The sequence below is a fragment of the Nelumbo nucifera genome, chromosome 5 (genome assembly GCF_055504915.1).
Source record: "Nelumbo nucifera cultivar China Antique chromosome 5, China Antique-T2T, whole genome shotgun sequence".
NCBI classification, from domain to species: Eukaryota; Viridiplantae; Streptophyta; class Magnoliopsida; order Proteales; family Nelumbonaceae; genus Nelumbo; species Nelumbo nucifera.
The window spans coordinates 57,416,277-57,441,119 of NC_142653.1; the positions used below are offsets into that span (position 1 = coordinate 57,416,277).

The 24,843-nt window shown below is 39.6% G+C and overlaps 1 protein-coding gene and 2 pseudogenes across 5 annotated transcripts in view; 1 reads left to right on the forward strand and 2 right to left on the reverse strand.

Moving 5' to 3' along the window:
* Positions 1-19,928, reverse strand: part of LOC104596828 (binding protein) — a 51,812-nt gene extending 31,884 nt beyond the window's left edge. For 2 of the 5 annotated variants that reach the window (XR_735107.3, XM_010258142.3), the window contains exons 1-6: positions 19,508-19,928; positions 5,572-5,809; positions 5,196-5,368; positions 4,867-5,084; positions 1,734-1,942; positions 1,539-1,641 (exon numbers count right to left, since the gene is read on the reverse strand). Coding sequence is in view for 4 of the 5 variants with exons in the window: in XM_010258142.3 (XP_010256444.1) it covers positions 1,539-1,641; positions 1,734-1,942; positions 4,867-5,084; positions 5,196-5,368; positions 5,572-5,726 (858 nt within the window). In the remaining variant the exon portion in view is untranslated. Of the gene's footprint in view, positions 1-1,538; positions 1,642-1,733; positions 1,943-4,866; positions 5,085-5,195; positions 5,369-5,571; positions 5,903-19,507 lie in introns of all 5 variants that reach the window. The other 3 variants (XM_088887922.1, XM_019197692.2, XM_019197691.2) reach the window with 3 other exon arrangements.
* Positions 19,904-21,141, forward strand: LOC148791641 (uncharacterized; annotated as a pseudogene).
* A 19-nt stretch (positions 21,142-21,160) lies between these two features.
* LOC148791642 (pyruvate dehydrogenase E1 component subunit alpha, mitochondrial pseudogene) lies at positions 21,161-21,852 on the reverse strand (annotated as a pseudogene).
* Between the last annotated feature and the right edge of the window lie 2,991 nt (positions 21,853-24,843).

Genomic DNA, 24,843 nt, shown 5'->3' on the forward strand with positions numbered 1-24,843 from the left:
ATGACGTGGCAAGATTGAAGAGGGGAACTGGGTATTAGTAGGCTGATGATTGAGAGAGACTCTAAAACAGTGGTCAAGTGGCTGGTAAAAGGGGAGGGGTGGCACGGCATTTGAGGAATGATTTCAGAAAATACAAATGGTTGCCACCAAAGTTTTTGAACCGTCATTGACCCGGATGGTCAGACCGTTCGGACCAGAAACCGTTCAGGCAACCGGTACAGTTTTACCCCGAACCCGGTCTTTGGTCAAAAACCGTTGACCCGGATGTTTTGACCGTTGAACCATTCGACCCGGAGAACGGTTTGCGGCTTATTAAGTTGGAGCAAGAATGAAAAGAGAAGATCTCTCAGATCTGAGATCTACTGGAGAGAGAGAGAGAGAGATCAGTTGAGGGATGTGTGAGATAGTGAGAGAGATCTGGGAGAGCAGGCTAGAGTCTAGATGACAGATCTGAGAGAGAGAGAGAGAGAGATCTGAGACTAAGAGAAATCTCAGATTTACTTTCATCGCCGCTGCTGTAGTTCGCCATCACCGTCGCCGTCACTATTGCCGCTGTAAGTCGCCGTCGTCGACGCCGCTGCAGCCTGCAAGTGACCTCCTCCTCCTCTTCCTTCTTCTTCTCTCTTCTAAACTCTCTCAGCCATCGGCAGCTTCTCACATCTCTATCATTCTCAAACAGTCAAACCTTTTTTCTCTTGTATTTATATGCATCTTACCCTAATATTCCAGTCTAATGGGTAAGATGACATATCACCAGTTACAATATTTAAACCGTTCGAACCATTTGACCCGGATGGTCAAACCGCTGACCCGGAAACTGGTGGCCAGAACAGTTCCGTTTCCGGGCCGGTTTTTAAAACCTTGGTTGTCACAGGACACGTTAATCCGAGTGAAATGGGTGAGGAGGACTGCTAATAGCTTGGCAGATAGCTTAGCCAAGCAAGGGGTACATAGAACACATGTTTTGGGCTCAATGTAGTACTGGACTGGGACAGCTTCTATAGCTGGTTTATTTCACAACTTCTTTTTGTAATCATGCTTTTCTCGTAATTAATGAAATCTTTTGTGTTGCTGATCAAAAAAAATAAAGAGGTTGATAAGCTATATACTGTGTCTAGTTAGAAGTTATGTGTTTGGTTCCAGTTCTGCCATACATGTATATAGAAAGGGAAAATACACAATATGTATCACTAGGTATGGTAATCATACATATATACCACAAAAGGAGGTTGATAAGCTATATACTGTGTCTAGTTAGAAGTTATGTGTTTGGTTCCAGTTCCGCCATACATGTATATAGAAAGGGAAAATACACAATATGTATCACTAGGTATGCTAATCATACATATATACCACAAAAGGATCATTTCGAAGTAAAGGTGATTGCAGCAGTGAGCTAATCGTAAATCAGAAAAGTAACCAAACAGCATTTACAGCCTTGTATGGTAGCAGACAGCACTTACATAGCATCTCTTAACCTTAAGAATAAATCTTCATTGAAATACCAGGCATGCTAATAAATAAGAATGGAAACAAACCTTGTATGAGGACAGAAGTGTGGATTCATAGTACCGCGTTTTCCTTACAGCCTTAGAAACAGTCATCTCCTGCTCTTTTTCAGTGGGAAGTCTGATACGATAGCTGTTGGAATCAAAAAAAGTGAAAGGTCAGAAAATAAGTCAGGCACCAATAGCATGCAACAAGCATTATAAAGTGAAAGCAAATAATAATACCCAGGAATAATATCTTTGAAAACAGCCAACAGGGATAGCAGCCCAAGTTTGACAATATTATGATCTTCATCTTTAGAAATCTGCAACATCTCCTTTAAGAATTTAATATTTGACTCTGGATCAGCGAGTAGAGCCATTCCCAGCTCTGCAAGTTTACACTTTTTCATCGCAAATGCTTCTTCAGCTGAAATCTCTTCCTTCACCTCAGCCTATAGAAAGTAAAATGAAAGGATATACCAATCAAAAAACATGATGGACACACTGAAGTGTCTAACAAACATTTGGCTGGCAATAAAAAACAATGTATTAGAAAAACGAGGAATGTTCACTGTTAGTTATAGACTCCACAAGTAGGCAAGAAACATAGTTATACTTTAAAAGGAGGCAACCTGATTTACATAAAAAGAAAATAGGGATCCCTGGATTAGGATTGCAAATGATATACTTTTTTTTTTTTGAACAGCAAAGAAATTCATTTATTAATTTAAATCTGAATTTAAGATACAATAATTCCTAAAACAAAGTTAGTTTACAACAGTGCCAAAAATAAGGGTGGTCTACTAGCTCCCTGCTTGGCTAACATATCCGCCAACCCATTAGTTTCCCTTTTAACCCATTTGAGAGTAGAGTTAAATCTCTTTGCAAGTTGGTCAATCTGTCTAAAAGTGATCTTAGCTTCCAAAGGTGCTGACTCAATTTGCATTGCCCATGTTATAATCAGAAGCGAGTCTCCTTCAATTTCCAGCTCTCTTGCCCCTAATTGTTCAACAAGCTTCAGTCCTTGCAACAGGGCCTTTGATTCAGCTTGAATCAAGTCTGCATACCCGATTTGTCCTGAGAACAAGGCCAACACTGCTCCTTGATGGTTTCAAAAGATTCCCCCTACTCCTGCTCTTCACGGGTTGCCAAATGAACTACCATCAGTTTTGTTACCCCTGGTGGTTTCCACTCCACTCTTATAGCTTCTCTATGTGGTTCTAAGAGTGCCACCTCCAACCAATTTCCTAAGAAGTCATCCATGAGAATACCTTTTAACAACTCCAAGGTTTTAACCCAGTGTACCAATCTGATTTTGATAGTTTCAATCACCTCCTCCAAGGATTTACTTTTTTCCTTGAAGATCCTCTGGTTTCTCTCTTCCCAAATAGACCAAACTATAGCAGCACGTACTGTCTTCCACATGCATCTTCCTCTTTTCTTCTGTTGCCTTAGGAAGGTTGGGTTGAACAGACTCGCTATGTCTTGTGGCCTGGGAGAGCCCCTCTGTATCCAAATAGAGAACAAAACTAGACCCAAATACAAGAAACAAATGAGCAGGAGAGCAGTAAGTGAGAGAGGGTTTCACCACAAGCCTTGCAGAGAACACACACATGAGGAGAAAGGCACATGTTTGGCCTTTTTTTCTGTAGCACATCACATATGTTTACCTTCCCTAGAAACATCTCCCAGCACAGAGCTTGTACTTTAGGAGGAATTGGTTTACACCATATTTCTCTTATAGGAAAATTCACCCCCACACTAGCCGATTGGGCAAGTATGTTGAAGAAGGAACAGGAAAATAAACCATCTGAAGCTGGATGCCAAATTCTATTATCACAGCTATATAGCTCCAGGTAAACCACTTCCAATTTTGATAAAAGGACAAGGAGAGAATTACACTCATTATCTCTCAAACCCCTTCTAAACCCTAAATCCCAGTCTAACCCAGATTCTGAAGGTGTAGCTACCCTTGCTATAAGTTCAGCCTTTAGGTTTGACAGAGCACAGAGGTTAGGGAATTACAAGCTAAGAGGTTGGTCTCCAAGCCAAAGGTCTTCCCAAAGTAAAACTTTGTTCCCACACCCAACATCAAGACGAATGAAGTTAGAAAACAAAGGCAAGATTTCAGAAATTGCTTTCCAAGGGAAATTAGAAGCTACATTAGTTGCTAGTTTTGCATCCCAGCCATTTGTAGCTATTCCATGAATGCTTTCAATGACCCTGTGCTACAGTCTATCTTCCTCACAGGGAAACCTCCATAACCATTTTTCTAGTAGGGTTGTATTCCTCTTCACTAGATTCCCAACCCCTAGCCCTCCCTACTCCTTGGTTATACAAACCTGATCCCAGTTAACTAGTTGGTCCTTTTTCTCCTCTCCTGGCTCCCATAAGAAATCCCTCATTATTTTCTCTAGCTGCCTAGCTACTTTTTCTGGGATCCTAAAGGTGGACAAGTAAGTGGGCAAGTTTGCTAAGGTGGACTTAATCAAAGCAATTCTTCCCCCCAATGAAATGTAATTTCTCTTCCACATGGCTAACTTCTTAGTGAATCTTTCTATGACTGGTTTCCAAAAGCCCTCATGTTTTGGGTTGCCACCCAAAGGCAAAGCAAGGTACTCTAATGGCCATCTTTTCACCTCACACTCAAGTAATTGAGCCACTAATTGGATTTCATCCTCTTCCATATTAACTCCTGCCACACAACTTTTTCCCCAATTTACCTTCAATTTAGAGATCCTTTGAAATTCTTCCACTAGCATTTTCAAATTCCTCAAGCTATAATCATCAACCTCCTCACAAAAAATGATAATATCATCTACAAATTGCAAGTGAGATACCACCACCTCAAATCTCCCTACCCTCCAACCTTTGATAAACCTTATAGATCAGCTTCTTTAAGATTGCAAATGTTATACTTTTCAATCACAGCCATTTTAAAAATTTAAAGAAATAGAAAGTACTACTCTGAGCATATCTTACTGACCTAAAAAAACAGATCTTTGCAATATTCTAGACAAAGGCAAAGCTAGGTGACAGGGAGGTGCCTTGTCATCTAGGTGATAAGATTTCTAAAATTAATATCTATCTATCTATCTATCTATTCTTAATATATATATATATATATATATATATATATATATATATATATTAAGAATTCAGGTAGTTTCCAAGGCTACAATGCTACAAACTTTCATCTAGTGAAATAAATATTATAATATTTATTCATCAGGAAAATAATTTATTAGTTACTTCTTTATATCAACAAGACATCGTTGCCTTACCAATATTAAAAAAATAAGTTATTCACCGTTTAAAGAATCGTCTTTGAAACTATAAAGAAAATAGAGATTGCCAATTTAAATGAGGAAAATACCAACACTTCAGCTTGTGGATTTGTTTGCAGTTCCTCTGTTTTGGTTAGTTCTTTCTCTTGCTTTTTTGCCTCTTTCTTACTTTTCTTCAGCTTCGCCCTCCTTTCTGCTTTTGTGAGCTTCACTATGCTTTTAGCAGCCTTGTTATCTTCATTACTCATTGCATTTTCATTGTCATCTTCCTTGGGTGCATCTTCAGGTTTCCTGGATTCCTTTGCCACTGCATTAAATGTGAAACATCTAAGCTTATCAACCAAATGCTTACTTGGCTACATTTGAAACAAAAACAGTAATTTTGCAAGCAAAAGAGAGAATGAACAAAAAATCTCACTTGTTCTATAATAAAGCTTGCCATCTAAGGTCTTAACAGGAAGAGCATCCACAGGATCAACTTGAACTCCATCTTCCTCATTTTCTTTCTCTAGAGACCTATTCTTTCTAATCCGCTTCTCATACAATGCTTCTATTTCTTCCTCTTTTTTATTAGCAACACGAGTCACATGCCTTTAGATTTGCAAACAACATTGATTAAACCACAATACCATTCACTACAGAAGAACATATTAACAATTCATAATAAAGCTATGAGATTATAAGTTAAAACTCCAATGACTATGCCTGAAACCCTAGAAAACATACTAATACAGCATAACAAGCAGTGCCATGAACTCAAAGATGATGTGGTGTTGTAGTTCAAATTTACAAACCTTGTAATCGACTGAGTATCTAGCTTTGAAACAAATCCAGCATACTCTCGATTCTCCTTCACAAATTGCACATCCTCATCGGAGACTTCAATCTCATCTTCTTTTAACTCTGGAGGGAGCTGAGGCGGGAGGATTACCTTCTTCTTCTTCCCCATTCAAAGCAGTTGAGAGTGTGACGGCAGGGTTCTTTCAGAGACAACGGTTAAGAAGAAAAGGCCCCAATTCTCTGTTTTCTAGTCTGTATATCAAAGACTTGATCAGATTGAGTTAATAAGAAAGGCTACCACCAGGAGCTGCTTTTCGGCTTTTCTGAATATCTGAATGTTGTAACCTTTGAGGAGAAAAAAAAATTGCTTTTTAAATCCACCCCTCAAAATAAATATGTTTGGAAAATACAAATGTCGTAACATTTGAAATATGTCTATTTGCCCATTTTCATGAACTTAATATCATTTATGAGATCCTTTTGAACTAAAGTATATGAAAAGGTTGCAAATGAGCACTATAAACATAAAACCATCAATAAGAAACATAAGAACAAAGGGCGAAGATTGTCTTAAATGCACTCTCCATTTCAAAGAAACTGTAAAGAGATGACCTACAACATTCATTAACCATCATGCTGAGCAACAACTTTCAAACAAACAATCATTGAGCAGAGATAAAATTGCTTCAGCACACAATATATGCAAATCCAAATGTGAAAAGATAAAAGAAAAATTAAAAGGGATACTGAAGATACCTCACGCTGTTGTGAACACCAGAGATTGCTGAAGTTTGTCGTGAAAAGAGAAGTAAAAGAGGGGTTAGGGTTTAGCTAGTGTAACATGGGCACGGCCCACTTTGGCGGGCCGTCCACAATGTAGCAGGCACAGGGCCAGCATGGGCCGTGCCTGCCTGGCCCGGAATCTCTCAAAAGGGAAGCCCGGCGTGAAGGTGTAAAACAGGCCCGACTGAGCCAGCCAAGACACGACCCCTAGGGTTGGGCCAAGCTAAGGGAATGATGTGTCTAAAACAATTATATGATATTATACATGATAATTATATGATACGTCACACTTACTTTTTGCTTAATATGATAATTATATGATACATCACACTTACTTTTTGCTTAATATGATAATTATATGATATTATAGATGTGTCTAAATGTTCCTTTTTTGCAAAATTTATGTATTTTTATATTTTATTCTTTTTTATTATTTATTTATGACATTAAATGTCAACACGTTTGACATTAAATGTATCTTTGTATTTTCTTTTTTCCTTTCTTGAAGTTCTTTGTGACTCTTGGAAGATAAGTGTGTTTGTCTTCCACTTGTAAATTTTCTACTGATGAATTAATGAAAGTGTTATTGATAACAAAAAAAAAGTTTTGCCAAACAATAAAATAATTTCATTTTTGGTCAGTTATAAATTATGTATTTCATTTTCATTATCAATAAAAATAATTCTTGTTTAATACACTTATTTTTTAATTTGATTAATAAAAATATCATAAATGTGTCTATTTTTTACATTCTTATTATTTTTCATATTTATTTATATTTTAAAATTTATATTACCTAGCTATGACTTCATAGGTTGGTCAATTTGATTCACATGGTTGAATTGCTTAACCACCACTTGACAAAGAATGGATTTGTTTTTGAGTCAGTTTTAAAATATATGGGTTTATATTGTTATAAATTTTGAAATAAATCTAATTAGTAGCATTTAATAGTGAAAAATAACTTAAATATAGGATTTAATAAGAGAAAATGGGAGTTAATACTTTACGTGTAAGACTTAATGAGAGGGGATTAAATGAGGTGGAAAGTAATAATTGAAGTTACATTTTCAACCCTTACAATTAGAGTTGGACTAAATACACAAATATGGGCATTTTAGTAACCATGAAACTTGGCATTAAAGTTGTAATAAAATGACTTTTATACCCTTTCTCAAACAAAGAAATAAAGGATAATTTTTAGTCCAAAAAAGCTTCCACTCTGCATCCACACTTTTATATATAGTATAAATTTGTATTAAAACATATTAACTAAATTGAAAATGAACCAACCCAAACCCATATTGGAATTGTAACATTTCTAATTTTCATTATTCACAAGAAAAAATGAGATAAGCATTAGTTATAGTACATAATAAACAACCATTTTTATTAGCAAAAGATACTAAATTTGAAAATTTTGTACAAACACAATCCAACATATAGAAAGTTTTCTAGAAATATAGCTAGATAAAAAGCTTATGAAACATATTAATTTCTACTTTAACGAATCGTGTGACACGACATTTATCTTTTTTCTCCTTTTTTTGATATTTTGTTTTATAAATTCTACATATTCCATGTAGCTTCTTTTGAGCGCTTTTACCACCTCTTAAACTCCCACGAGTCCACGTTTTGTGCACCCATGGGTGCACTGGACGCGTGAACCCACCAATCACGTTCAACCACGTCGTCTAGGGGAACGAAGCATAACATTAACGGTGTTAACATGAGTTTGGCGGTTCAACTAGACAAAAACCAGACTAGTGGCTATCGGCGGCGATGACGAGAGCTCCGACGATAAGTTTTCTAGCCTCCTCTTCTTCTCTCTATTGATCGTGACTGATCATCTATAGAAATCGGCCACCGAACCAACGGCTATCGGTGGCAACGGCGAGAGCTCCAATGGTAAGTTTTCTTCTTCTTCTTCTCTCAATTGATCGTGATTGATCACCTGCAGAAACCGGCCACTGAACAAGCGGCTATCGACTGTGATAGCGATATTGGATGAACTGCTCTCGGATTCATTTGTACTTGAACAACCCATCAAAGATCGAAACTCAAAGACTTAATTACGAAAAGCAGAGCATAATTTCCTTTCTCGGACAATTTATTTTTTTCCTTTTGTAGATTTTAAGTTTGTTTTTTTGGTTGTCTTCCAGTTCTTTTTTTTCCTTCTTTCATTGATTTGATTCGTCGTTCTCAGCTTTTGGAAGTTCTTATATGCCACAGTATCAACGGTTGCAGTAGAGTGGCATGTTGTATTGAATTGGTAGAAGAAAATAATAGAACCGTAAGGGGATTAAAAGCAAAAGCTTTTCCCTCTTCATTTTCATATTAACACATGGGGAATCGTGACTCGGCAGTCGCCAAGTAAGAAAGCAGAATCGAAAGCATTTACAAGAGATTCCTTTCCCATAACTTTGGTCGTATAGTCCACGTGGCTAGTATTTTGCATCGTGTGAGTAGAAGTGGAATACGGTTTCATGATGTGGGATCGTCATTTGTGTTGATTTTGGTTAGGTTGATGAATGATGAAGTTGCCACGATCAGTAGAGAGAAGAAAGAGAAGAAGAAGAAGAAGAAGAAGAAGAAGAAGAAGAAGAAGAAGAAGAAGAAAAAGAAGAAAAAGAAAAAGAAGAAGAAGAAGAAGAAGAAGAGGAGAAGGCCAGAAAACTTACCACCGGAGCTCTCGCTGTCACCGTTGATAGTCGCTAGTTCGGTGGCCGGTTTCTGTAGATGATCATCATGATTAGTAGAGAGAAGAAGAGGCCAGAAAACTTACCACCAAAGCTCTCGCCATCACGGCTAATAGCCGCTGGTCCGGTTTTTGTCTAAGTTAAAGAAAGCAAACACAAAAGTGGTTGAAATCTGGTTCGATGGATTATCAGCCATACGACCAACAAGTATTTATAGTAGAAAGAATGTTGTAGTTACAACAAACATCTAAAACAGTATGTAACGTGCAGAACTTATCACTATGTGCAAAGCTTATCACACAATATAGAGTTTGGGATCAACACAAATGCATGAGATAAATATTAAGTTGTGTCCTATACGTTAGCTTTCTTCTAATACGCCCCCTCAAGCAAAATGTTCTGGACGAACATGAAGCTTGGAGAAAAAGCAACTAGAATTGTGTTCCACTAAGAGGTTTAGTGAAAATATCCGCTACTTGATTGCTAGAGGAAATGAACTGCACTTGAAGTGACTTTTGCATCACTAAATCTCGGAGAAAATGGAAGTCTACTTCTATGTGACGGGTTCGAGCATGGAATACCGGGTTAGCAGCAAGGTATGTTGCTCCAATGTTGTCAAACCAAATGAGAGGAGGCTGCTTAAGGTGTATTCCAAGATCTTTCAACAAGGAATTAATCCATAATAATTCAGTGACTGTTATAGCACAGGTCCAAAACTCAAATTTTGTACTTGAGTTGGCAACCGTTGCTTGCTTCTTAGAGCTCCAGACAATGAGATGCCGTCCCAAGTAGATAGGATATCCCCCCGTTGAGCGTCTATCATCCGAGCAACCTGCCCAATCAGCGTCTGAAAAAGCTTGAAGGATAAGTGGCCCGGAAGAAGATGAGAACAGCAATCCATGATCAAGAGTGTGTTTTAAGTACCGAAGAATCCTTTAACAGCCTTCCAATGTTCTGTGGTGGGAGCATGTAAGAATTGACAAACTTTGTTGACTGAAAAGGAATGGCCGGGACGAGTCACATACTGCAAAGCACCAACTAGGCTCCAATATTCAGTTGGATTTGGTAAAGGATCACCATTAAGCTTAGAGAGTTTTGAATTCACAACCATAGAGGAAGTGAGGGGCTCTGTGCTTTCCATCCGAGCCTGATGTAGCAGGTCCAAAATATAACGTCTTTGAGAGATGAACAGTCCTGATGGCTTATGTGTAAACTCCATGCCCAAAAAGAAGTGGGCTAGGCCTAGATCCTTTAGAGAGAAATGCTTGCCCAGGTTAGCAATGACATTGTTCACAAGAGAGGTTGAAGTGCCTATAATGAGAATATAGTCTACATATATTAGCATGTAGACTGGATTGTTGTCATGGGAGTATACAAAAAGAGATGGATCTGCTAACAAACACTTAAACCCCAAGGATTGTGAGTTGTGAGACAGGAATACCAAGCCCGGGGCACCTGTCGAAGCCGCCTTATGGAGCTTACAGACATGAGTAGGAAAATCTGGATTTTCAAACCTTTTGGGTTGTTGAACAAAGATGTCCTCATCAACAAAGCCATTGAGAAATGCATTCTCAAGTTGTCGAAGCACCCATTTTTGTGAAGTTGCCAATGCAAGAATGGTTCGGATTGTAACCGGTTTGACAACAGGGCTGAATGTCTCTCCAAAATCAACTCCTGGAATTTGATTAAATCCTTGGGCCACAAGACGGGCCCAATGGATCCATCAGCCCTCTGTTTGACAACAAGGCTGAAGTGATGCTTCCTTTCAACGGCTCCGTTTTGCTCGTGAGTATGAGGGCAAGCAAGTCTGTGAGTTATACCATGTTCATCAAGAAATTTGGAAAGATTCTTGTACTCTCCACCCCAGTCAGATTGAAATCTTTTGATCTTGGTGTCAAAAAGGGTTTCAACATGTCGTTTAAATCTCACAAATATGTCAAAGACTTAAGATTTTTTTCACATGGGAAATATCCATGAAAATTTACTAAAATTATCCACGAAAATAACATAATATTGAAAACCATTTATTGACACCACTAGGGCTGGTCCCCAAACATCTGAATAAACTAAGTTCAAAGGACTATTTGATACTGACAAGGAGGAAGACAGCGACTGCCTATGACTTTTACCCAATTGACAGGGTTCACAAACTTTGGGAAAATCAAACCGCGCTACATATGGTAAACTAAACCTAGACAAGACTTGCCTCACTACTAGAAGAGCTAGATGTCCAAGTCGTCAATGCCATTCTTCAACAGTGACCCGTTCACCAACACAAGCTTGAGGAGACTTATTCATTACTGAAGCACTACCCGGAAAGCGATATAGTCCGTCTCTACTGGTTCCTCGTAGAATTGTTCTCCCCATATAATCCTTCAAAAGAAAATCATCCTGGTGAAACTCAAAAAATAGGTCATTGTCTCTTGTAAATTTGCTAACAAACAATAAATTTTTTGTAATATCCGGAACATGAAGTAAATCATGCAACTGGAATTGGTAAGGATTAGAAGTAAATATAGAAGATCCAACATGAGATATCTTCAAACCTGAATCATTACCAACTTTCACTTGACCACCGCCACTATATTCAGATCGGCTTTGCAGATTATCATTGTTTGGTGTCATATGATGTGTGGCACCAATGTCAGGATACCACATAGGATCAAAGGTTGTGGCAACATTGCTTTGAAAAGCAGAGGAATCAGCATCATCATTCTAGAAATTATAATCATAGCGGTGTTTGCATTTTGGAGCAGCATGCCCAGGCTTGTTACAGAGCTGGCATATGATTGTATTATGCCCACGCCCACCTGAATTATTGGACTTGTTGTCTGGGTGAGGTCCACAACCCCGGCCAAGGCCACGACCATCTGATTTGGGCGAGAACCCATGTGAAGAATTCTTAGATTTGAAGTTGGCAATATTAGCAGATGGTGATTGAGAATCAAGAGTCAGGGTGCTATGTTGTTCAAGCCAGGCTTCGTGATTCAATAGAATCCCAAGGATGTCATCCACGTCCAATTGATCTAAATCAAATCTGTTAAGTCACTATTGTAACTACAGATTCATATCCAGGACCTAGTCGACAAAGGATGTACATGGTTAAGTCTTGATTGAAAATGGGATCAGCAACCACCGACAAATTATCTGGAATGGACTTTGCTTTGTGAACATAATCAGAGATTGTCATCATACCTTTTTTGAGGCTCTGGAGTTGTCTGCGTAACTGAAGTATCCTTGATCAAGAAAGAGTCGAAAAAGACTTCGATAGTGCATTCCAAACTTGATGAGAAGATTGCATGCCTACCACTTGCGACATAACACTCTTGGTTAATGTAGAGGAGATGGGCCAAATGGCCCATAGGCTGTCATTCTATATTATGTCTATGTTTTCCTCTGTAATGGGCCTTATTCTGGGCCCATACTCTTATATACTCTGTTTTTTGTAATTTCTTACCCACCCAAGGGCCTCTCTGTAATAATTCAAAGATTAACTTATTAAATGTTTTAGAGTGTTAGAGGGAGGTTTAGTTTGAACCTCTCACTCTCTAACTCTCATTGCCGCCAGCTCTCTCTCTCTCTCTCATCTTCTTAATCTTCTCTTGTTTGTTTTCTGGTTTTGCATCTAATCTCAAGCAGTTCTATACTTCAAGAGGGTTGTTTTCAACTTGGTATCAAAGCAGGCCAGAGCTTGGCGTGACCCTCATGTGGTTCTAGTCCAACCGACTGCATGAGGATGTTCTAGGGCTGGAAGTTTAAAGTCATTCGCCTAGTTCTTGAAGGTCATTGGAGAGTGCCCAAGTCTCTACCCACTTGGAAAATAGTTCGGTGACCAGGAAGAATCAGAGAGAAAGGTGTTCGGCCTGATTTGAAGCTCAAATCAGAGATTCACATAGTGTAAGTTACCGCAGTTATTGCTGGGTTATTTTCTTTGCTTGAGAGGGCTGTTAAAGTACTCGAAACCCCTCTCCATTCTGCCCTACTGTTCGGCTGTTGCTGGACTAATTCAACTCAGAGATTTCTGGGTTATTTTGGGGAGCAGTTCGGTTGTTGTTGGATTGTCAAGTTGCTGAAACTGGCTTGGACTCAGTGGTATTAGTCTCTAATTCAGCCCAGCCTTTTCTTGGACCTATACGAAATACTATTGAAGTGGTTTCTACTAGTTATCAGTAGGGTGTTAACTACTGCACACAAAGTGTTTGTTAAAAGGTCTCTTAAGGACTGTGTTTGGAGGACCTGGAATACTACTAGTTATCAGTAGGGTGTTAACTACTAGTTATCAGTGGTTTCTACCAGCCTTCTCTTTGGGACAACGGTTGTTGGGGACCTGGAATACTTTGTGTTTGGAGGTCTGTTGGTTGCACCTTGAAGGCTGAAATAGTATTTCTTCTTCTAGAAAGAGCTACCACCGAGTTTGGCTGTCACGATTGTCAAGACTGAACTGATTTTGTGAGCTGTGTGGTGTTGTCGATTCAGCTCAAACCAAGTTCATCAAGAATCCCTGCACTTTGAGAAACTTATTAAAACCCTAATTGGAACCTTTTCATGATGGACTTGTCAGACCTTGAAAGCAAGAATGTTGTTGAATACGGACAAACTTTGGGAACCCCAACCGATTCTATGTTGGTTGTAACTACAGTTAAACTTGATGGGACCAACTACTTGGCATGGTCACAATCAGTGAAAATCCATATTTGTAGCAGAGGAAAATGGGGGTTTGTTTCTGGGAGCAAGAAAGCTACCCCAATGGATGATCCATCTTATGAGAGATGGATGCAAGAGAATTACACAGTGATTGGGTGGCTTGTGAATTCAATGCAGCCACAGATTAGTCAACACTATCTTTGGATGAACTCGGCTAAGGAAATCTGGGATAGTGTTGCAGAAACCTACTCCCAGAAATTGAATGTTGCTAGAGCCTATAAACTGAGGAGTGATGTGAAGAATCTAAGACAGGGGGAGAAATCCCTTGCGGCATACTTCTCAACCCTGAAATCTTTATGGCAAGAGATTGATCTGATAGAGGCTGTAACATGGGATACCCCCAATGATGCTGAAACATACAGGAAATTAGTTGAAAGGAACAGGGTCTTTGAGTTCTTAACTGGGCTGAATCCTGAATATGATATCACAAAGCAGAACATTTTGTCCAAGGAAAGTGTTTCATTGTTGCAAGCATATGCTTTGACCAGTAGTGAAGAGAGTAGAAGACAAGTACAGGTTCAAGGAGTTGGCATCAATGATCGTTTTGCAAATATGGGGTTAAACCCAAAGGGGTTATAGGGGCTCCCAGTGGCACAGGAAAGAAGGAGGTGGTCTGTGAATATTGCAAGAAGCCGAAACACACCAAGAACAAGTGCTGCAAATTGCATCCCAGTCTTGTCCCTGTTCGGTTCCAGAAGAAAAATGATGGTAGAAAGACAGGGAGTGCAAATGCAGCCATGGGTACAGATACAGAAGTTGAGTCTGCCTATGCACAGTTGGCAGTCATGAAAACTGAGTATAAGAAGTTTGGAAAGATGATCAGCCATCTTGAAGGTGTAACTTCATCATCTAACCCTTCTGAAAATTCAGCCACCACCGCATTTGCTCACTCAGGTATAAGAGCTTCTGCTAACCATGCATCCACCTCAGGTAATCCTAAGACCCCTTGGATCATAGACTCAGGTGCTTCTGATCACATGACCAACATTTCCACTCTGTTTGGTTCTCTTGCCTCTATTTGTAGCAAGGGAACTGTCAAGGCTACAGACTCCTTACTCTTATCTTCCACTCTTCATGTACCTAAATTAAATACCAATTTATTATCTGTAAGTAGCTTGACCAAGTCATTGAATTGTTGTGTAACATTTCTCCCTTCTCACTGTGTCTTTCAGGACCTAGAGTCTCGGAAGGTGATTGGGAGTGACCATGAAGCGAATGGAATATACTTGCTCGATACTCTTGGCCAATGCTTTGATCATCCCAAGAATGTTGCCTTTGGTTCTACTTCTTCAGAATCTGTCAGTCGAATTATGTTGAGTCATTGTCGGTTGGGTCATTTACCTTTTTCTGCTTTAAGTCATTTACTTCCCAAATTGTTTAAAGGAGTCAATGTGTCCAGTCTCAATTGTGAGTCATGTCAGTTGTCAAAGCATTGTAGAAACAATTACCCTGTGAGCAATAAAAGATCTTCTTTCCCTTTTCATATTGTGCACTTTGATGTGTGGGGGCCTTACCACTTATCTTCTATGGGGGACTACAGATATTTCAACATGTTTATTGATGATTTTTATAGATTCACTTGGATATACCTAATGAAATCCCATGATGAAGTCCCAAGACTTGTGAGGCAATTTCATGAGCTTGTTTTAACTCAATTTGATACCAGAATTAAGGTTTTCAGATCTGACAATGCAAAAGAGTATTTTGAGAAGAGTTTATCCTTGTAACTCTCTGTCATGGGGGTTATTTATCAAAGCTCCTGTGTTAGAACCCCTGAACAAAATGGAATTGCTGAAAGGAAAAATAGACATATTGTTGAAGTTGCAAGGAGCCTTTTGTTTGCCTCACATGTTCCCACAAGATTTTGGGGTGATGCTGTTCTTACTACTACATATCTCATAAACCGTATGCCATCCAGGGTTTTAGGGTTTAAATCCCCCTTCAGTCTTCTTCATCCAGACAAGGATCTCTTCCCGATTCCTCTTCGTGTGTTTGGCTGTACCTGTTATGTTCACATTCCAAGTGCCCAGAGACATAAGTTTGAACCAAAAGCCCACAAATGCATCTTTCTTGGTTACTCCCCCACACAAAAGGGTTATTGTTGTTTTGATCCAAAGACTGGCACTCGACATGTCTCTATGGATGTTACCTTTGATGAGATTTCTCCTTTTTATGGTTCCTCTCAGGAAGGACATTGTCAACAGGGGGAGAGTCTGTCACAAGTATTTGCTCTTCCTCTTCCTGTCCCAGTTGAGTCACTTGACAAGCCTGTATCCTCACCAAATAAATCAAAGGAGGATCAGCCACTTAATTCCTCTTGCCCTAGTGCCCCTATTTCTTTACCTCCTTGTCCTACCCATAATCCCAAAGTGTATCAAAGGCAAAGATTCAGGAATGAACAAATTGTTTCCCTTACAACAGATGAGGCTCATACATTCCCAATCACAGATGATATAACAGGTACTGCTTCAGCCTCTTTGGAACCATCTTTCCCAGATCTTGATGTTCCCATTGTTGTTAGGAAAGGAAAGCGGAAGTGCACTGCACATTGCATTTCCAAACACCTTTCTTATGATCTACTTTCTCCTTCATACTTTGCCTACCTCTCTTCAGTTGCTTCTAACCCCATTCCTAGGTTTGTGTCAGAAGCTCTTGGGATTCCAGAATGGAGATATGCCATGAAGTCTGAAATGGATGCTCTACACAAAAATGATACTTGGGAGGTGGTGGATTTGCCTGAAGGTAAGAATCCAGTTGGGTGCAAGTGGGTTTTTACCATTAAATACAGGGCTGATGGGACTATTGAGAGGTACAAGACCAGACTTGTTGCAAAAGGCTACACACAGACATATGGGATTGACTACCTGGAGACCTTTGCCCCTGTTGTCAATATGACATCTGTGAGGGTTCTCTTATCTCTGGCAGCTCACTTTGATTGGCCTCTTTATCAGTTGGATGTAAAGAATGCATTTCTGAATGGTGACTTACATGAGGAGGTCTACATGTGTCTCCCTCCAGGAATGTATGGATGCAAGGAAAGGTATGCAAATTGAAGAAATCATTTTATACCCTCAAACAGTCTCCTAGAGCCTGGTTTGAGAAATTTAGAGCTGCACTTGTTAAATTCGGCTATGTTCACACATAGTCAGATCATACTCTCTTTGTGAAGAAAAGTGGATCTCTAACAGTGTATCTCATTGTGTATGTTGATGACATTATAGTGACTGGTGATGATGCCTCAGGCATTCGGGCCCTTAAGTCTTTCCTCCGTACAGAATTTGAGATTAAGGATCTGGGGGAGCTGAGATACTTCCTTGGGATAGAAGTTGCTAGATCCAAGGATGGGATTCTTATTTCCCAGAGCAAATATGTCCTTGATTTGTTGTCTGAAACTGGAAAAATGGGTGCTAGACCAGCTACAACTCCCATTGATATGAGTCACAAACTTTCAGCTTCGGATGGAACATTGTTGGAAGACAAAGGGGTCTTTTAGAGACTTCTTGGGAAGCTCCTGTACCTATGCATGACTCAGCCAGATATTGTGTATGCTGTCAGTTATATTAGCCAATTCATGCATGCTCCTAGAGATACTCATATGGCAGCAGCATAACGAATTTTGTACTATCTAAAAGGCTCTACAGGAAAAGGAATTCTATTTACCAAACATGGTCATCTGAAACTTGAAGCCTATACTGATGCTAATTGGGCTGGAAATATTGATGATAGAAGATCTACTTCAGGGTATTACAGTCTGGTGGCTGGTAATGCTGTCTCTTGGAGTAAGAAACAATCAATTGTGGCCCGATCCTCCGTAGAAGCAGAGTATAGAGCCATGGCACATGGAGTCTCTGAATTGTTGTGGCTAAGGTCCTTAATGGAAGAACTTGGGATTGATCATGACAAACCCATGATGTTGTACTGTGATAATCAGGCTGCCATCAACATTGCTCACAACCCAGTACAACATGATAGAACCAAACATATTAAGGTTGATAGACACTTTATTCGAGAAAGAGTCTCTTCAGGTGAAGTGTGTCTTCCATTCATTACTTCTTAAGGACAATTGGCGGATTTCCTCACCAAGGGTATTTCCAAGGCAAGGCTTCAACATGACACTGGCAAGCTAGGCATGATTAACATCTATGCTCAGCTTGAGGAGGAGTGTAGAGGAGATGGGCCGAATGGCCCATAGGCTGTCGATCTATGTTAGAGTTCCCTGTTAAGGAAGAATGTTGAGTGGAGGTCTGGGACACAGGGATTGAGGCAGAGTGGTTGACAGAAGCCATGAGTATAAATGTCTCTGATACCAAGTTAAAGAAAGCAAACACAAACGTGGTTGAAATCTGGTTTGATGGATTATCAGCCATACGACCAGCAAGTATTTATAGTAGAAAGAATGTTGTAGTTACAACAAACATCTAAAACAATAGGTAATGTGCCGAGCTTATCACTATATGCAAAGCTTATCACACAATACAGAGTTTGGGATCAACACAAATACATGAGATAAATATTAAGTATGTGTGTCATATACGTTAGCTTTCTTCTAATAGTCTGGTTGAACCACCAAACCCATGTTAACACCGTTAGCATTATGCTTCGTTCCCCTAGACAACGTGGTCGAATGTGATTGGTGGGTTCATGCGTCTAGGTGCACTAACACGGACTCAACTCCCACCAAGGCACCAACCCCGATGCATGCTAATACCTTTTAGAGTTTGAAATGTTTGACATAAAATGCTTTCTAAGCATGTCTATCTCTCTATCTCTCTCTCTCACACACAATGGAAGAAGAGATCTTTTGTAGGTTCTCTATTTTACTTCCATCTAAGGATCAAACTCTACTGCAAGCCGGTGAAGAGGACATTATGGACCCAATGGATTGGAAGGCCTGTATGATTATCAGAGTGTTGATAGACAAACAGATCAAAGTTGCAAGCCTTAAGGAAATGCTCTGCCATCCTGGAAATTGAAAAATCCTAATTCCATTACCGACTAGCACAAGGACTCTTATAGGGTTTGTGTCTATCACATTTTGATCTAAACACTTAATGTGGCAAAAGCCCACGATTATTTGAAAATGATCTTATCAAACAAAACTATCTAAATACAATACATAAAAATAACATAAAATTAAATAAAATACATAAAAAATACAGAAAATAAAACTATCTAAATATAAAAATAATAAAATACAGAACAGATAGAAAATACAAAAAAAAACACAAAAAAATTAAAAAAAATATACAGAAAAATTCTAAAATACAGAAAAAAACACAAAAAATACAGAAAAATAAAACTATCTAAATACAAAGTAATAAAGTACATAACACATAGAAAATACAAAAAAGCACAAATCAAAATCTAAGAAATACAGAAAAAAACACAAAAAAAAATCCAAACAACTACAGAAAAACACAGAAAATTGTTAAAAAATAGAAAAAAAAACACAGAAAATTGCAAACAAATACAGAAAAATACAGAAAAAAAACATGAAAAAAGAAAATAGAATGTTTTAGTGATATGTGTTCAGTCATATGTTTGCAGAAAATACAAAAAGAAAATCCAAAAAAAAGGGATTTTATCATTCTTTGACATCACCATCATCATTCTTTGACAAAGCCTTTGTAACTAATTAAGCAAAGAATTCAAAAAAATAAAAAAAATAAAAACTAAGCAAGATTAATTAAACAACGAATTAAGCAAAAAAATTCAAAGAATCAATTAAACTCACAAAAAATTCAACTAAGTAAGCATTTTATACCTTCAGGTCCTTCACGATTTCACTGCCGGTAATGGTGGTGTGACGGTGTTAAACTCACAAAAATCGCCGCCGGTGGGCTCGGGCTTGGTCGCAGGTGATTGCCGCTGCAACTATTACTTCCGCTTCCGAGCTCCAAGTGCCGCTGCAACTGTTACTGCCGCAGCATGTTAGAAACCCCGCCCGCCGCTGCAAAATCGCCGGCCGCCGCTGCAAGTCGTTGATAAATAGAGTAGACTAAGACCTTAGAGGTTACTACTGGACCTGCTGCAAAGTCTACGCTGGCCTCCGTAGATTAAGTTCACCGCCGTCGCCGGTCGCCGGTCGCCGTAGGTCGTGGCCGCCGCAGGTGGTCAGTTGGGTGTTAAGGGCTGAGAGGAGGAAAGGGTTAGAACGAAAATGGGGGTCGTTTTAACACTAAACATTCGTAAGAGTTGGGATCGGGTATATGGGGGTCATTTTATTTTTGTTTTACGAAAACCTCCCTAGGATTTCTGATAATCATAAAATTATCCCTTGAAGTTTCACTTTAGCAAAAACCTCTCCTAGATTTTTAATGAATTTGACTAAAACCTCCCTCGTCAATGACAAAGACCGAAAATGTTAAATTGGTGAATCAAATTTTCAGAATACCTATTTTAACCCTTTCCAAATTAGTTTGCATCTTTTCCTCTCTCATACGTCGACAGAAGGGCTTTCAGAAGGCTTTGCATCGTTCTTCACTCATCCTTTCCTTTAGTTAGAGGAGATCGAAGATGGAGGGTCAAACAGCAAGGCAGATCGGTGAGGAATAAAGAATCGCTTTCTGCAACTCCAAAAGCCATTCCTTTCTCTCTTCCTTTCGGATCTTTATACACGTATGCCTTGTCTCTATTAATCTCTCTTCATTGTGTTCTCTCCACAAACAAACACAAACCCATAAACCCAGAAAAAAAAAAAGATTTTCTGCCCCTGACATTTCGGCCAATTCCTCCATGAGCTTGACGTGGTTAGGCCCAGGTTTGTTCTTGACCTCACTGGTCTCGATTCCTCTCCTAAGGCCCGGTTATCGGAAGCCTTGTCTCTCATGCTTGACCCCCCCCCCCCCCCCCAATTTGTCAGCTTGTTTATGATTTCGACGGGAGATTTCGCTTGGAACTGAAGGCTGAACTTCAAGACCAGCCCAGACATTTGATATAGTCTAACCCACTAACTGTCCTCATCCGACCGAAACCATGTCCCCACCAAAAAATCTGTTGCCACAGACTGTTGACCCTAGAGATTACTTTGTCGGGCCAGGGCTGAATGAGCTGATTGAGGAATTGACCTAGAATGACCGATCAAGTTCGCCTCCAGCACCTACTTTAGCCATGGATGCCATGCTGAAAGTGAAAATCACATAGACCCATTTGAAAGATGATTCGCATTGTCTAGTTTGTAAGGAGGAGTTTAAGATTAGTGAGGAAGTTAGGGAGATGTCGTGTAAGCATGTTTACCATTGTGACTGCATTGTTCCCTGGTTGCAAATTCACAATTCTTGCCCAGTTTGTCAGCATGAACTGCAGGCTTCGTTTGACAATGATCTTCGTATTGATGATGTTGTGTATTCTCAAAGGGAGGAGGTCAGTAACCGCCGTCGGCATAAGAACCACCAATGAAAGAAAAGTTTCAACTTTCAACCAAGGTAAAATTGTATTACTTCTTTATCTCATTCACTTACAGTGGTTGTTCTCACAGACCAAAATTGCGGGCAGATCCAAAAGAGCTACCATATGGAGTGCTTCAAACAACTGGACTTGATTGGCTGCACCATCATCGTACATAGAGAACGTGATAGTATTATCTTTGGAGTACTTCTGCACCAACAACTCCATGCACACCATAAAAGCTAGAGTCCTTGTAGAAATGCATGGATTCTCCCTTTCCCTTAGAGCAACCAGCTTGACGACCCATCAGTTCGCAAAGGACTCGAGAAGGGTCCCGCCTCGATCGAGGAAAATACAGTGATCCTCGGTAAGCGATGATGGTGCAATCCTTCTTCGTGATGGCTTCGTGATGGCAGATTCCATGCCAATGGAGATGGCTTCTTGGCCATCGTAGAGATGATAGAAACCGTGGATGAGCTTAGCCTTGTAGAGCGAGTCCGCAACAATCTCCACACGGTGCATGACAGCCATGTCTCTGAAAAAACTAAGGAGTACCTTTGGGGTGGTTTCGACAGTGCGGGTGGGTGGGTCGATCTTGTGGCCAGTGAAGGGGACACTGATTTCGATGGTGATGACCGAAGTGTCATCGACAAATGAGGAGAACGAGCGGCCATGTGGTGTAAAAAGAGTAAAATAGGTATTTTGAAATTTTGATTCATCCGTTTAATGTTTTCTATCTTTTTCATTCACGGAAGGGAAATTTTTGTTGAATTATTTAAAAATTTAGGGGAGGTTTTTGTAAAGTGAAAGTTTAGGGGAAGTTTGTATGATTGTCAAAACATTGAAGGGAGGTTTTTGTATTTTACCCTTTTTTTAAACTGGGGAAAATAAAATTAATAACCCGTGAACCGCTGCCAGGGTCGAACGGTTTAGCGGTTCGACTGTCCGGGTCAGTGTTTTTCTGACTTTTTCAACAGGTTTTAAGGATTTACCGGTTTATAGTATAATTGGACCCGAGGGCTGAACGATTACTAATTTTTCCAATCCGACCGTCCGATCCGGTTTTGAAAACCATGGTGCCAATGATTGATCGAGAGAGGGACGATAACTGTTAGAGTTCCTCACCAGCTAGTGCGCCAAAGATGAAGGTACCTTGCGTTAATGTCGGAGTGATTTCAAATACAACTACCATGGCGATAGATGTTACTCCAATTCTGTTTTCAAAGCAGAAGAAATCCCCCCAATTTTGTTATGGGCCAATTTTAAGCTAGGACCCACAAGCCCAAAAATATGGTGGTTGTATTCTGATGAGCCCAAAAGCTAAGAAGTTATCATCCACTATCAAGAATCTTGGCAGAAATTGCTTGACCCCCTGGTTACTCATTGGGACCTTAATGCTATCTACTCTTTAGAAGATAAAGTTGGAGGTCACAAGGTCACCGAGGCTCATACTCGCTTGTCTAGGGACTTCATGCATGATTATAGACTATTGGATTTGGGTTATTCTGGGTCATCTTACACCTGAGTAATAAATGGTCTACCCAATTCTTGGTCCATGAAAGACTAGACAGAGCTTGACTAGAGTGCTCTCTTCCAGGTGCCCACATCATGCACCTCTCGTACATTGGCAGTGACCACATTCCTATCCTCTTGTCTACTTGTCCCTCTCAACGATGCAACTCGTTTGTCAGAGTTTGAGCCCTTCTAGACTAAAGCACAAGGTTATGTTGCTGAAATGGGCAGAGAACAATGGGGACTCCCTTTCCAAATGCAAGTCCAATGTGATAGCTCTTGCTCGCTAGACTAACTCGATAATGGCAACACCTATAGTCATAAGAAGATTGAAGCTCATTTGTCAAACCTCCACTCATTCAATCCTTCAAACCAAGCTTTAGATGAGGAAAAGGCTCTGAGAAGGGAGCTACAAAGAAGAGTTGTATTGGCACCAAAATCTGGTGACCATAACATGGCCTACTTCCATACGTATGCCATGATTAGGATACGCAAAAATCTTTGGGGTTTTTACTGTTCATTCGACCCTTAGAAATCTTAGCTCCATCATACATATGAGATGAATCCTAATCGTGGATTGACGCAAAATCCATGGGTAGGATGCGGTTTATAGGGGGGGCTACTAGTAATAGACTAGGAGGGGGCTATAATTTCAGATTTCTGAGGCGAAGTCCAATCTACTTATCCCAAAATCATCTTATTCATTGACTCAAAATTGGTAAAGTGTGGACTTCTAACTCTAAAGAAATTTAGCATGGGTTTAAGAATTATTTCATTAACTTATTCACTAGTGGACCTGACCTTTATGGCTTACAATCCAAATTGTTCAAGCCCATTATATCAGAAGATGAGAATGATTGGCTTTCCTTGCCTCCAACCATGGAAGAAGTCAAGGCAACACTATCCAGCAAGGTTTTTAAAACCGAACTAGACAACGAACTGGTCAGGGGTCTGATTCCTGGGTCCACCATTCGAATCGAACGGGCAGTCTGTTCTAACAAAAAAAAATTAAAAAAAAAAATAAAAAGCAGTCAAAACCGTTGAATGGTTCGAACGGTTATATTGCTCGGCTCAACAGTTTGCTGACCAAATCAACGTTTGTTGGCAACATTCTGGTTTTGGGGAAAAACGGATCCAGTTCCCGATTTTTCCAGTCCGACCATCCGATCCGGTCTGATTTTGAAAACCATGCTATTTAGTATGGGCCCAACTAAAGCCCCTAGTTCAAAAGGCATTTTCAGCTCTATTATATCAACTAAATTGGGTTGTTATGGGCCTTGAATTGGCAGAAATTGTGCAAGAGATATTTCGGCTAATATAAAATCCATCAATAGGACTAACATTGTTCTTATTGTAAAGCAAGCAAGATAAATCAGATACTCCTGTGGATTTCAAGACCATAGGATTCTGTAACGTGATCTACAAACTCATCACCAAAATTATAGCTCAGGTTGAAAGAGTGTCTCCCTTGCTTTATCTTATATTTCAAAATGCCTTCTCCCCGGGAAGACAAATTGTAGATATATAACATGGTCATTGTTTAGGAGATTATCAATTATGAAACCTTAAAAGTCCAAACATGGTTTCTTCCTTCTTAAGGTTGATCTAGCCAAGGCCTACGATCATGTTTTTCATAGAACAATGCATAATTACCATGATACTTACCACCCTCATCAATGGGTGGATTGGTATTTCCCTCTCTCCCTAGTGTGGCTTAAGAAAAAGGTGTCCTTTACCGCCTTAACTCCCCATTTGTGTTAAGGCTATCTCTAGACTCCTTCACAAAGACCTATTAAATTCAACCACCTTATGTTGGTCGACAATCTCATTCTCACTAGCAAGGCTACCCCCTTGAAGCTGGCCGCTTAAAGATTATTCTTGACTTGTATTGTTTTTGGTCTAGATAGTTGGTAAATTTCAATAAATCCTCCATACTATTTAGCAATATCACTTCTTCTAGTCATCACTCTTTGATTGCTAGTCGCTTGGAAGTTAACATGACAAATAGGCTACGTTCGCTTTTCGGTAAGTTACTTACCCAAGTAAGTGTTTTTCAGGAAAGAGTAACCCGGTTAAGTGCATTTACCCATGTTCTTTTATTTCCGATATAAATAAGGCAATGACCATTTTATCCATAAAAATCCATTATTACAAGGGGTATTTTTGTCCCATTAAAGTGTTGGCAACTTTCCCCTAAGGTGG